At 40.4% G+C, this 14,108-nt stretch overlaps 1 protein-coding gene across 1 annotated transcript in view; it reads left to right on the top strand.

The window, feature by feature from the left end:
* mettl15 (methyltransferase 15, mitochondrial 12S rRNA N4-cytidine) overlaps positions 1-13,864 on the top strand; it is a 44,884-nt gene extending 31,020 nt beyond the window's left edge. Inside the window, exons 4-6 of the mRNA XM_031846138.1 lie at positions 4,523-4,714; positions 5,970-6,148; positions 12,206-13,864. Coding sequence (XP_031701998.1) covers positions 4,523-4,714; positions 5,970-6,148; positions 12,206-12,636 — 802 coding nt within the window. The 3' untranslated portion in view covers positions 12,637-13,864. The remainder of the gene's footprint in view (positions 1-4,522; positions 4,715-5,969; positions 6,149-12,205) is intronic.
* The last annotated feature ends 244 nt before the right edge of the window (positions 13,865-14,108 follow it).

The raw sequence follows: 14,108 nt of genomic DNA, 5'->3' as shown, positions 1-14,108 counted from the left end.
GTATTTTTGCCCCGGCAAAACATACCTTGAATCCAGTGTTTTATTCGTTGCTCTGTACCCGTCTTTCTCGACTGCCTGTAGCGGGACCATGTGCAGTGCCTTGGGCAAATGCCTCTTGAAGCGATGTTTGACACTTTGGCTTTGCTGTTTTATGGCCTCGAATCCGATGACCATAGTCACACTCTCTGTATTCCATCACATTTTGTGCTGAGGCGACGGCAACAATGGTGGCTATGTCGTATTTTTTCAAACCAAAAAAACTTCCAGACACAGCTCTTCTCTTGGACACAAGTTCTGAAGACGCAGTTATGCTGCTTGCTCGCAGCCTTTTGGCAGTGTAAATTTGTAAATGTACAATTATTAGTTTTACAAATTGTTTTTGTGTCACAAATTGTGCCATGGTGTTGTACCTGTTATAGACCTAGTTGTGTTTTTTATTTTTTTGTCTTATAAAGTTATTGTAAGAAGGGTACGCAATTGATAGGTCCCCCTCTCAAGCAGCTTTCCCTGGCAGCTCTGGTCTACATATTTGAGTTTGTGCGTAATGTTGTAGTGACAACTCAAGTTGAAATCCTTCGGGGCTAATTTTGTTTCCAGGCACATTTAACACATAGGTTTGCCTTTTCTGTTTCCTATTTTGCGTGGAAGATATGGTGTTGGTCCAGTTTTCTCTTTTGGCCGTTCATGTCTCTTCGTTGCGTGTTGTTGAGGAAGAGGCCTGGCTCGACCAAGACAAGACCTTCTGCAAGCAGTTGCTTGACTACAGGTGTTGTATTTCAAGCGAGCACCCTCTATCCGCGTTAAATGTGGTCAAATGACCCGCTTGATTCCAGCATCTGTGAAACCAACAATTTATTGATATTTGGAAATTGACTTGAACTGACTAAACGTACTGCTCTTCAATATGTGTAATCTTTCAGATTTAAGTAAATCATCACTGTTCATATTTTTCTCATCGAAGAAATGACATGATTTGATTCAGAATCCGTCAACTTACAGTAATTAACACACAAACACAGATTTTAGACATTTGTAAACCAATTCAGAAATGTAGAGGGTAAGAATCACATGATTTTCACGTTAACCTTTTTTTGCCCCCACCGTAAAGTCCCTTTACAGTTTCTTTAAAGTTGCATTTCTTTTGTTTTCATTTACAACTCTGTTCTGTCTCATCATTTCAAGCAGTGGGACGGAGCTGTTTTCCAAAAACAAAAAAACTGTTGTTGCTGTATGTTAGCAACTAGCCTCGAGGTAACAAGATAATCATCCGCACCACACAGCTTGACCTCCAGTAAAAATGCTTGAAAAGAAAAGAACCCAAAAAGTTTTTTGAAAACTAATGAAATAAAAAGTTTGTAATCTGTCACCAAAAAAATAGGTAGAGTGTTAGTGAGGAGGAAGTAAAGGAAAAGGCTCGCGCAGTTGATGGGAGAGAACAACAAAGCCTTTACTATAGATTTTTCAACAAATCAATCACGGGGCAGGATGGTGAATAACAACAGAAAAGCAAAGGAAGGCCCTTGCAGCGTGGGTGAGATGCTCCCTTGCCATTTTGTCTTCAGTGGGTTTTGAAATAGAGGACCTGCCAATTTGTGTTCTTTCCTTGCATGCCCCTCGTTAATCATGAGAAAGGCGGAGTCATTGTTGTCCACATAAAAGGGGCAAATATCAAAAATACTAAAATGTTTTTCAAAAGGGAAGGTTGTCGATACCTGTATTTTATCGATACCTGTATTTATACCGATGCTGCTTACTGGTATCAATACAGTTCTTCCAGCAATAGGTAAAGTCAACGAGAACATTTTGCAAGACGTGTGGCTTCTACTGCCCGAAGACGTCGCAATATATATACACGGCAATATTACCGGTAGTATCATTGAGGTTCAATTGAGATATCGCTTCTCTCTTTTCTGCATTTTAGATTCATACTCTTGGATTGAATCTTGTGTTTGTGATGGACAAACACTCCCGTCGTTTCTGTATTGGAGATATATAACTTTGTTTGAGACATACCTTTGGACATACGGTCTGCAGGAGCTCCTGCAGAGTAGAGAGCGGAGAGTCATCTTCAGCGTTTGACAAATATTAGCAAAATAATTGATGACAAAGCACATTCAAAATTGCATTGATTGCACAGACAGGGGACATCCTCCTGAGATGGACTTCAGAGAACACCAGTGGTAGCAACTTAAGTGTGTGTTTTCAAGAAATAGATGGAGTCACACTAACAAAGGCTAACAGCTATGAAGCCGCTCTATCTAATAGCGACTGTTACCCTGACAGGGGGTGAACTGTTATTTTGAGCGTAAGAGAACCTCTCAAATTGATCTTGGGGAAGTGCTACACCCTAGGGCTGAACGATTAATCGATCACGATTTCATAGAATGTAATTTTTAAATGGCAAAAGCTGCTATGAAAGGATCAATTTTCACCATCTAACCAACCAGAGGGGTGAAAACACTTTTGCCCCCCGGGCTTCACTTGCACAGACGCTGCCCTACGCTCCATGTGACATATGAGAGTAGGTGTAGATGATTAAAAAACAACTTTAAAAATGTCTCGCCACGCAAAGCTTTGAACACACTACTGTGTGAAGTTGGCCAAGGCCAAGGGCGGGTTTAAGTGCAACCCACATGTTTACATGTTACATTGTTGTAGGAGTAGCGTAGCAAAGTCTCCCCTGTGCTTCTCGACCACGGTCTGGAAGCAGATGCAGGAATGATTAACAACGAGGCTTTGAGTTATCTAAATATTTCAATTAGAGTGGTAGAGCCATAGTCGGTGTGCTCTTTAGTTTGTGTGATCTGTTACAATACTGATAAGGCCAGTGCGGTTCATATTTAGTTTTCATAAATGAATGTTCACACCAGGCCTATTGTTCTGCAATGCTTTGTTGTTTTTTATTTGAATTGTGTCATGATAATTGTAATACATGTTGACAAGGCTTGAAGTTAAACATTATTATATTCTGATTGATGGTTCTGAAAGCCATTTTTTGACAGTTCAATATCTAAATAAAGATGTAATTTCCTCATAACACGTAGGCCTGACCTACACGAAGAGCAGTTTATATGTTGACTATCAGATGTTGTGTTGGTCATACTGTAGATTCATTTGTTGCTTGTGTATAGTGAATAATGCAGAAGGTATGGCACTTTGCAAATGAAGACAAAAATTGCATTCTGAATTGCACTATTGATATATAAGAGATGGGAATTAGATTATATTCCTGCATCACTCACTGCAAATTGAGAGCATATTATCGTACTTTCCATTCACTTTGCTATTGTTACCCCTCTCTACCGTTCATTTAAACCTGTCCATCATGAATACAGTCCATAGAACGGAAACAGAACCATGACTTAGTTGTGCGAAGTTTACAAATTTGTCATTATGAATAGCTAGACATGGGGGGAAACGGCTTATTTAATATTAGGCAAACTTAATTACATGCCATTAAATGAGTGAATGAATGACACAGGACACCAATAGCAGCGGTAGTATTTCCTAAGACATAGCTAGAACTGGAATTCCCTGTGTTTAGGTCCCATAATTGAGGTCTAAAACATATTACTTTAGCCTTTAAAGCCGATTCGTGTTAACCTCACACTGATTTCACGTTGTACTGAGTGCCAGTTAAGGAGGCTGTAGTCAACTTGAGCTGCTTAGTTTTTGCTGTTGGCTCTGTGATGTACAAAATGACCGATTTGGAAATGACAATCAGATATTTTTGGTCACTTTTACTTCAAGAGTAATAACTTCACTAAAATCAACGGGTGCAGAAGGTTGAAGAAGACCCTTTGCTCCTAATGTATAGAGATGATAGCTCCTGTTGCTCTCCTCCGCCATCATCTTTGTTCACACAATGTTAAAAGGTCATATGAAAAATGCATGAATGTGGCTGGAGGATCTCACCACTCGTGCATGTGGAAGTGACTGTGTACACAGTGTCTTGCTCTGTCGGTGACGAGGAAGGATCTGAATAGGCGAGCAAAGTCTGTTAGTGGGCTTCCAAGGAAACACCTGATTCAGTTTTAAAAGGTTGACTGCAAAGTTACTCGAGCTATTGTGGGTTTTCATTGAATCAAATATCTCATGTGGTCTTCCCATGAACACGTCTGCTTAAAATGCTTAATATTACCTTGACTTGATGCTGAATGTTGGTGTTTTTTTCTCTGCTGTGTGTTTATGAAGCACCAGTTCATTATATTAAAATGTCTATTATCCAACTGAAACTGATTACCTAAAAACATCAACAGAAAGGCAATCATCTTTCACTCACACACACACAATACAATAATGTATTTTTCTCTTATTGTCTTTTTATTACTAGTTTCGTACCTTGCCTTTCACCTTGCCAATGAGCTGAATAACAATGAAATACTACGATATTTTTGAAAACGCTGGATGTCACTGAAATAAAATAGCATTTTCCTTTTTGCCAATCCATTTAAACAGCAGCCATATGCATTGCTATACAAACGCCTAATAACTCTATTACGTTCCCTAATCCTTTCTCCAGCGGTCGTGTGAAACCATTGCTTGGCCGATTCAGCGAGCTTGAAGCCCTGCTGGCCAACATGAACATTAAGCCAGGCAGCATTGATGCTGTCCTGTTGGATGCTGGCTGCTCCTCCATGCAGATGGATGAGGCGCAGAGAGGCTTCTCCCTCAGTAAGGACGGGCCCTTGGACATGAGAATGGATGGAGAGAGGTAAGAGTTCTGCAACATGCAGTAGGTGTGTCTGGCTGATGGATCTAAATTTGATCAACAACACTGCTGCATTAACAAAACTGTATATTAAAAAAAACACTTGACTCCATTTCCGAATAAATAGTGCTGGGAGGTGCTGGATAATTACAGTTATTGGTGCCTTGAAATTGCTTCAGTGCTCATTGGAGCAGTAATGTTGAAGTGCAGCTAATAAAAAAGGCGAAGCAAAAATGGGCTACCAATAACGACTTCTTTGTTCAATTTGAAGAAGTGAAAAGCTGTCCTTTCTTAGTAGCAAAGGCAGAATTAGTTTTTTGTTAATTGTAAGCATGATTGGGTTTGTGTCGTAGTGTGTGAACATTAAACGTTAAAATAAACTTAAAGGTAGAGACGGACTGATAAATCAGCCGGCCAATATAAGCATGTTCTACACATTTCCTGTTAAGTACATTTCCCCACGAGTAAAAAGAAATGCTAAAGATATATACATTGAACACAGTGTCATCATTTCACAAATCATGTTCAGTACTTATTTTGGTAACAATTCCTATTTCATGGACCCTCGTCAAAAATTGTTAAGTGTGTATGTAAGTAAATGAGTATCTGCTGATATATCATAAAAACTCAAATACTAAAAACTAATTCATTGCTGTAAGTGTTTGCAATTTAAAATCCATTATCAGTCGAGCTTTCCGTTGAACTTACAATATTGGCAAAAAGTCTGTACAAAAATGAAAAGTGCTTTCACAATTGAATTTGAATAATACAATTTTTTTTGCACCCATGAAAAGAAAACAAAATGATGTGACTTATGGCAGCGTTATAAGTCAATATTATCAAAGGCTGATGTGTAACACTACGCAAGTGGGACAGTGTGTAATCTAAAACCCTGTTGGAGACATGCATGTCCTTCTAATTGTGTGTGTGTGAAAACAGATTGATTGATTGATAGATAAATAGATGGATTAATAGATATGTATGTATATATGTATTGCAATTTAAAGTTTCTTGAATGTTTTCATAAATAAATATGAATACCTTCACAAGGGCAACACAATGTGCAAAGCTACCAGCTAAGATAACCCATTATAAGCTATTGCACAAGCTGCATTTTTCTTTTCATTCCCTCACAATCATTCCATTCATAACTGTCAGCCATAAAGGTTTTCAGCTCTATCTCAGAGTTGTCACAATTCACCACTGTCAGCAAGGACGTGACGTCAAGCAGCTTAATTGGGCTTCTCTTTGTGCGTAGGTACCCCGACATGCCCTGTGCTGCTGACGTTGTGGATACCTTAGATCAACAGGCGCTTGCGTCCATCCTCACTGCATATGGGGAAGAAAGACACGCCAGGAAAATAGCTTCAGCCATTGTGAAGGCACGCCGTGTCAACCCCATCACCCAGACACAGCAGCTGGCCAGCGTGGTGGCAGGTAGCTAGACACTATCCTGATTAATTCCCCGCAGCATTCTGGAGGCTACGAGGGAAAATAAAACACGAGTGGAGTTATTAAGGCTGTCTCCCCGTGGGACGTATTTGTCTCAGAAAATTATGTGAACTGTGACCGTAGTCAGTATCCTCTCTCCTGCCTCTGTTTTGGGCGCCTTTCTTCCACGTCTTCCTTTGAGGGAGCTGAGACAAAGACAGAGCTGGAGGTGGCTGCAACCGAATGTGGCTAATGCCTTGAAAGCAAACACCTCTCTCTCTCTCTCTCTCTCTCTCTCTCTCTCTCTCTCTCTCTCTCTCTCTCTCCCCCTCTCTCTCTCTCTCTCTCTCTCTCTCTCTCTCTCTCTCTCTCTCTCTCTCTCTCTCTCTCTCTCTCTCTCTCTCTCTCTCTTCTTCCACATTGCTTTTTATGTTCTTTTTCCCTGTTTCTCTGCTCACAAATATGCACACACACCTGCCACAAATGCAAACACCCACATATGCTCACACACATGACACACTCATGCATAAAGCCGGGGTTACATTGTTTGTCTTCACTGATGACACTGTGTGTCTCAGCGGCTGAGCGAGTGAGATGTCTTTTCAGTAGTTATTGCACAGAGCAGTATGCAGAGCAGTGTCACCCTGGGAGAACAGGTGTGAGTAAGAGCAGCTGTTTGATCTTTCTTGAAGAGCAAAGCGAGTCACCACCAATGTTTATTTGAAACAATCCAAGAGGTTTTGATTGAAGAGTTCCAGGGGGGCTCTGTGAACAATTGTGACGTTGATGCTGACAGGAAAAATTTAAAGTCACAGGAGAAATAACGAGGGTAGGAGGATCTGGTGGCTTTTTAAAATTAATTTGTTGCACTTTATCTTATCTTATCTTACACATTCCACAGCAGTTAATGCTGAATTTTCTAGATGAAAACATCAAAAAGTGCAGCAAAGAACATTTTTACGTTCATTTTTGTTGTCGGCATTAATTGTTTGCGTCAGCATTGACTGGGTAACCTCGTCATACAGCATTTGGTCGTTTACAGAAGCGTGGCTGTGTGAATGAACAGGGCTTTGGAGTTGTATGCACACCTGGGGCCAAAGCTGTTTGTTTGAGTTATTTTTTTCAGAAAAGTTATTCTCCACTTAATGAAAAATCCTTCAACACATCATTTTTGCGAGAGTGTAAGAAAATGTGGGCTAAAACTTTGCCGTACCAAGAACAGCGGACAAGTCATATCTGACCCGTTTCAGTTTATTTCTCTTCAAAAGACTTATCTCGAAAAAAAGGTATCGCGAATAATCCGCTACCGGCTTTTGTCCACGAAAGTCATGTGTGACCTAAAAATGTAGCATAAAAACACATCAACATGGCAGAGGCAGCCATGGAGACACAACCGCATGTCATACAGCTTTGAAGGTAACAGAAAAAGTCCCACAGCCATTAACTGTTGTTGTTGTGAAGGTGCCTAAAGAGCCTGGAATGGAAAGCAGAGCAGCTTTGCTGAATTCTACCCAACATGTGAGTGAAAGGAACATTTGTTTACTTTGCTGAATGCCGACGGCAGGAGTCAAGTGAGCTACATTTAGCTACGTTACAGCACCAAATGTATTCAACACAACAACCCAATAAATGGCATAATCACCCTGTATTTAACTGTGTGTGTGTGTGTGTGTGTGTGTGTGTGTGTGTGTGTGTGTGTGTGTGTGTGTGAATAGCCAGTGGGTCGGTCATGGATGCATTGATTTAGAGATGCCAACAAGCTGTGTAACGTTAATTTTGACCCAGAGCAACAACATTAAATCGGGTGCAGTGATCTACTTGAATTAATTCAACATTAGCACATCAGCTTTCACTGCCAATTTAAAATGCATTTAGAAAAACACAACCTGTTGCAGAGTTCCGCAAGATGGCAACAAAAGCATCCTGCCTTTTGCTATCGAAACACTTCACATCCATCCATCCATCCATCCATCCATCCATCCATTCTCTTCGGCTTATCTAGGACCAGGTCTTGGGGGCAGCAGGGTTTTCCAGACGTTCCTCTCCCCAGCAACATTTTGCAGCTCTTCCTGTCACCAAAATGTTCAAAGGCCAGACAAGATATATAGTCTCTCCAGTGTGTTCTGGGTCTACCCCGGGGTGTTTTACCTGTTGGACACGCCCAGAGAACCTCGAAAGGGATGCCCGATAAGGTGATTGGCTCCGGCATCAGGATGCCTCCCGGTCGCCTCCCTTTCGGGCCCAAGATTCCAGTCTTAAATGTTTGATGAATATAAATGTTGTCACATGGACTAAGTTGCACAACATACCAATATATCTTCAATAAATGAATATCGGCTCTAAGCTGATTTGTAGTTTTGGACATTTTTCTTGTCCTCTTATTTTTTTTTAAAAATGTTCGTAAATGTGTTAAGTGCACGTCGAGGCATGTTTTGCAGTCATTCATGAGGCAGGAGTCAATGATACAAATACTTATTTTGAATAAAGTTACATTATTTCATGATTAACTACCAAAGTGCTTGCTTGTTAACTAGAAGTTAACTAGCTTAGTGGGCTAGTAGTGGCTGGCTAGTGCCAGCATATTCCCAGTTAGATGGCATGTTACCAGTTTGCTCACCAGCTACAGCTACAGCATTTTGAGCTAGCAATGCAAGTGGTCATAACATCCCCACGTTTTCAGCACCACCCACTTTGTGAGGACATGTAAATTAATTACACTGTGCAACTTTCTGGTGTAACAAAGCTCTTAGATTTGATGCATTTTCTGATTTTTGGCGATGCCACTTCATTTTAATCAAGCGATTTTTGGCTCAAATTAAAACATTTTAACTTGTCTTATATCTTATTGTGGAATGTAGTTGTGCTCTTGCCTTTGCTAGTGCGCACTACAAACATCAAATATAGGAATTTAAGATGAGACATAACACAAAGGTAGAGTGCATTCACAGTGCTGTTTCCTGTGTAACTACCTGATCTCTTTATGTACACATCTTAATCTCTTCTTTTTTCCATGGATCTGTCTGTAGGACAGAGAGCACATGGCTTGGTGAGGCCAGACCAGGGCTGGTCCTTGTATTGATTGCAGTGTGAGTCACACCTTGGGCTGTTTAGTGCAGGAGGAGAGAAATGCCACATCACTCACTTTATTGCAGTTTCTCTTCAGGTCTATATAAGTGTCTAATTGTTCATTTGTCTTCTGTGTGGGGGTTATGAGTTGGTCAAGGTGGAATCAACTTGTCGCATGTATTGACATAAAGCTAATGTTTTCCCAACTTTAATGTGCAGCAAATTTTTTAAACATTTTCAGTTAGAGTTATAGCCTTAACCTTTAAATGACCTGAGTTTAACATTAGCAGCAAACAACTATTTGCTATGTAAAGACATGGTGGAGTAATGTCTGTCTGAGCAGAGAATTAACTCGTTCTCCCTTTGTGTGTGTGTTGTTATCCAAGCTTCTCCTTGCTTTGTTGATGAAGTACAGCTGACAACGCCGTCCCAACTGACAGCGTTGTCGCGGAAGTGTAGGACCCACCCTCCTTGGTTTGCGCTAATAGCAATGTTAACAATGAGCCGCCGGCTCCTCTTCGCCATGTTGAGAGCCGTTGAGAGGCAATCGAAATGCTCCCAATCTCATATGTTGTACCTTTAATTGCCCTTTTTATGCCTAAATCCTCATGCATTCTGCACCCTGTATGTTATTCATCAAACAGGTGCACAAGTCTTTCAGTGCAGTTTTCCTCTCTGCATGTCTGCAGTTAGTAATGCCTTTCTCTTAATTGCACATGCATTTTGAGGATCGCTCAAATAACTGGATGAGATATGAAAAGATTAGTATGGAAACATTCCCACCTCTAAAAGGCAGGTGCACATTGTTCAGTAGTAGAGAGAGGTTTTGGTGAAGGAGAGAAACATAAATCACTTTTTATTTTACCGAAAGCAATACGGAGTGCACCGGTCAGACGGCAGTAACTACAGTAAACACAATATTTTGGTATTTTTAAACATAAATCATGGCATTGTCATCTAATGTCTTATGCTCAGTAAGAATTAACTTGAACTTGAGAGGTTTTTGGCTGCATTTATCTCGGTACTGTAGGGACACATCCACCATATCAACACCACCTCCACCCTCCATCTGCTCCGCATTGAGCCTCTGAAGGACCTGCCGCTCAGGCAGTCTCTCTCCCCACTGCTTACATTGGCTTGCATGTATTTTCCAAGAAGCTATGTTTTGTGCTAGATCCTGCTATGTCAATTAATCTCTTTTTGCGTCATATTTTCTTGATTTAATGACTCCTCGGCTACGTATGTCTGATGATTATCAGTCAAACTAGTACCAAGACAGTTGTATGTTTTCATAATCAAGAGCATCTTTTAATCCGCTGACCGGTGGAGAGATCTCGAGTTCTGTGCCTCTTTTGTGTTGTTCACACACTGATAACACCTGTTGGATGTTACGGTCATATATAAGTGGTTAGGTCACATGAGTCAGAGTTACAAGAGTGGAGGTATGGATTGGTGATGCGGTAGCTGATGAGTGGTGTGGCAGTCCCCCGCTGTGTTCATGGAAGGTTAAGTTTGACACATAAGGCCTCCTTCACTCCTCCGTCAGATGATCTCTCTTATCCGTCCAAAACTAATATATTGCTGAACTCACAGAGGCGTGTCTTGTTTTGTAGATGGACCTTCAGAGTTGAACCTCTTGAGCTTTTTCAGTGTTTTCTTTTTGTCCCTGTGCATTCTTTATTGCATTTGGATTACGTATTGTATGACATTGTCCTTCTGATGTTATAGAAAGCTTTGCGTGGTAAAGTTTAGGGAAGACCGAGGTTATGGTCAGAGTTATGAAAAGTATTGCTCATAATCATGATACAAAAAACCCCCAAACATTAATTGATAGTCTGAAACTGGTTATGAATGCTAACAACCCCTCCAAATGTCATTCCAGTTGTTATGGTGGATGGATTTTCTAGGGTGTAGTCAGACTGGAGATCACTTAGCGGAATACAAACCCATTGTAGGACTGTCCTCGACCAAAGAAATTCTTAGTGTCGACTAACACTCATATGATTGTGTCTAACTGATTACTTGATTTAATTGATAGATGTGTAAAACTGAGTTACTAACAAGGAATCACACAAAAGCATCACTTTAACGCTTGTGTTAATACCTTTCTTGGAAATATGTCATTCAGCATGAAAATTACTAACTTGACGAAAGTACTCTTTGTCGACTAAGACCAAAATGACCAATTAGTCGACTAATCGACCGAGAGGGGGCAGCCCTTTCCCATGGTGGAGCTGAAAGCACGCGGGGCAGAAAATAACATAAATAGAGCTCTTAGAGTAGGAAATTGAAGAGTTTTGCGATTTTGTATGATTGGGTTAAATCTGATTGAATTGTGCAAAGTGAGAAAGACAAATGAATTTGTGTCTGGAAGCAAATGACATCCTGCTCCATGCAAATGGACTTGAAGAATAACTTAAATTATTATTTGTTTTAAAAATGTATTTAACTTTCTGTTCAATTATCAAGTTATCTTTGTAGCCTTAATGACCACACCCATCTTGTTGTATTCATCTGCCCCTCTTGGTATCCTTCAGTCTTCCTGTGTTCGGGTCTCATTTTACATTTTTTTAAAGTTGTAAATATTTTAAGCCTCTCCTAAACATTTTTCAAATTTGTTATTGTTTCCACGCTGGCGACAGCTGTTTGGAAAGCCATCACGTTGTCTCGATGTCCGTCTGTCTGGTTCATTCTCATGAATGCGGTATCACAGGATTCACGCCTCGAGTGAATGTTTTCAAATTTGTCACAAACGTCCACTTGCATTCAAGGTTGAACTGATTAGAATTTAGCGGTCAAAGGTCACAAAACATATTTTTGGCCATAACTTAAGATTTCAAATGTTAATTATGACAATTTTACACAAATGTCTAATAGGATAAAATGATGAAGTGATTACATTTTGGACAGACATGAATGAACTGCAGCATGACTGGTTGAGGCAGGTATTCTAGTTCTGTTTAGACCCACTCACTCTGCCCATCTCTTTGTCTCTAGGATCATTTCCTGCAGCTGTTCTCTATGCACGTAAAGACCGACTCCAAAGACCTGCACACGTGGCCACTAAGACCTTCCAAGCTCTGCGTATCTTTGTGAACGATGAGCTGAACGAACTACATGCAGGGCTGCGTGCTGCCCGGTCGCTACTGACGCCTGGAGGACGTCTCTGCGTGATCACCTTTCATTCGCTAGAAGACAGACTGGTAAAACGCTTCCTCCAGGGAGATGACTTGTCTAATCTAGATCAGTATCACTTCAGCCCGAGGAAGCAAGGCGCTGGGAAGGGGAAACTGGTGGATGAAAAAATAGATGGTGGAAGTGTTGATTGGCTTCCTCTGCGAAGAAAAGTGATCACCCCAGAAAAGGACGACGTAAAAGAGAATCCTCGAGGACGCTCCGCTAAACTGAGGGCAGCACTCCGACGTTAATTATGTGACGACAATTATGAGAGGACAGAAATTGTTTCTTTTTTCATCAAATCTTTTGAGCTTTTTTACATCTAGAGTAACTGTTTTAAATTGATACTCAAAGCAAGTTAGGTGAAGGGTGTAGATGCAGTTACACATTAGCTCTCCACTTTATAATTTCTTCTTCAGATGCTATATTTCTTTTTTTTCTTCTTGGCTGTAAAAGTAGGATTTTATTCTGCACATGGGTACTCAGAGAACCTCACTAACTTGACCCAATGAACACAATCGGACTTGTGGGAAGCCAGTGAGGGTTGTCGTCCTTGACACTGCATCAGTGGTTGGTTCGGGCACTGCACAGTGATGGGTGAACTCTGGGTAAGAGAGACAATGGATTTCCACACAATATGCCCGATGTGAACTTTGTGTTGTTAGCCTTCTGTTTTTTGTTTTTTCTCTCCCCCAAATTGTACAATACAAACACCTCTTGTTTGGTACAGCACTGTAATGATGACACTGCATGTGAGTGATGAATTAAGACTTTAATTTATGTGTGTTATTTTAATCAATGAGATTTTCTTGCATTGCCAATGTTTGACAGCATATAAGGTGGTTATTACAGCTCAATATTTCAACATATATAAAAAACCCACCTTTTCTCATTGACGTCTGTATTTCTCCTGAACCTCCCTTGATGAGTCGCTCAAGTGAAACCTCTACTGTACCATATGGATCAGTAATGCCACTAAATACTGAATGACGCATGAAGTGTCAGAAGTGGTGCTGAATGAGCCGGATGGTTGTTCTTCAGCGTTCTCTTACCTTCGACTGTAAGCAGCTGAGGTGTTTTGATCGTCACTATTGGACTTTGACTAACTGTAATTGCTCCATCAAGATTATTAACACCTTTTTTCTTCTGTCTCAGTTTAGTGCACTCTAAATATACCCTTCTCGTTACCTTGGAAACTAAATGGTGCAAGTAACATTTAACTGTCTAAAATTACGTTTTCATCTGATATGAAATGATGTCATGATGTCATGAGTTTGAATGTCCCTCCCTTCTGACATCAGTGGACGTGGACTACATCAAGACATTTAATCTTTTAGATACTTTGCTTCTTTAATTTCACTAAACTCTTCTCTGGATCTCACTGTTTACCATTTATGGTAAGAAAATTATACTACGCCTTCATTTCACATTGATGTGTAAAGTATCCGAACAAAACAATAAAAAAGACATGGGAGAGATTACCACTTTTTAAATTCTGAAAGGTTTATCCTCAATATTTGTACGTGGTCTTATGTACTGCGTTTTGTACTATTTTACTCGCCATGCAGGACGTAATGCTGTAAAGTTAATGTATGAGTGTGCGTGTGCGTGGGTTCTTCTGAACACTAACTCAGCATCTACAAACTCACCACACATACAATACCTACAGCAAGGATGTTTGAATTTCAGATGTCATTGAAATATTTCAGAATTCACGTGTTAA

The sequence above is a fragment of the Anarrhichthys ocellatus genome, unplaced genomic scaffold (assembly GCF_004355925.1).
Source record: "Anarrhichthys ocellatus isolate YVR2014 unplaced genomic scaffold, GSC_Weel_1.0 scaffold6, whole genome shotgun sequence".
In the NCBI taxonomy this organism is placed as follows: Eukaryota; Metazoa; Chordata; class Actinopteri; order Perciformes; family Anarhichadidae; genus Anarrhichthys; species Anarrhichthys ocellatus.
The sequence above is the reverse complement of the archived record's forward strand: the minus strand, read 5'-3'. Positions and strand labels throughout refer to the sequence as shown.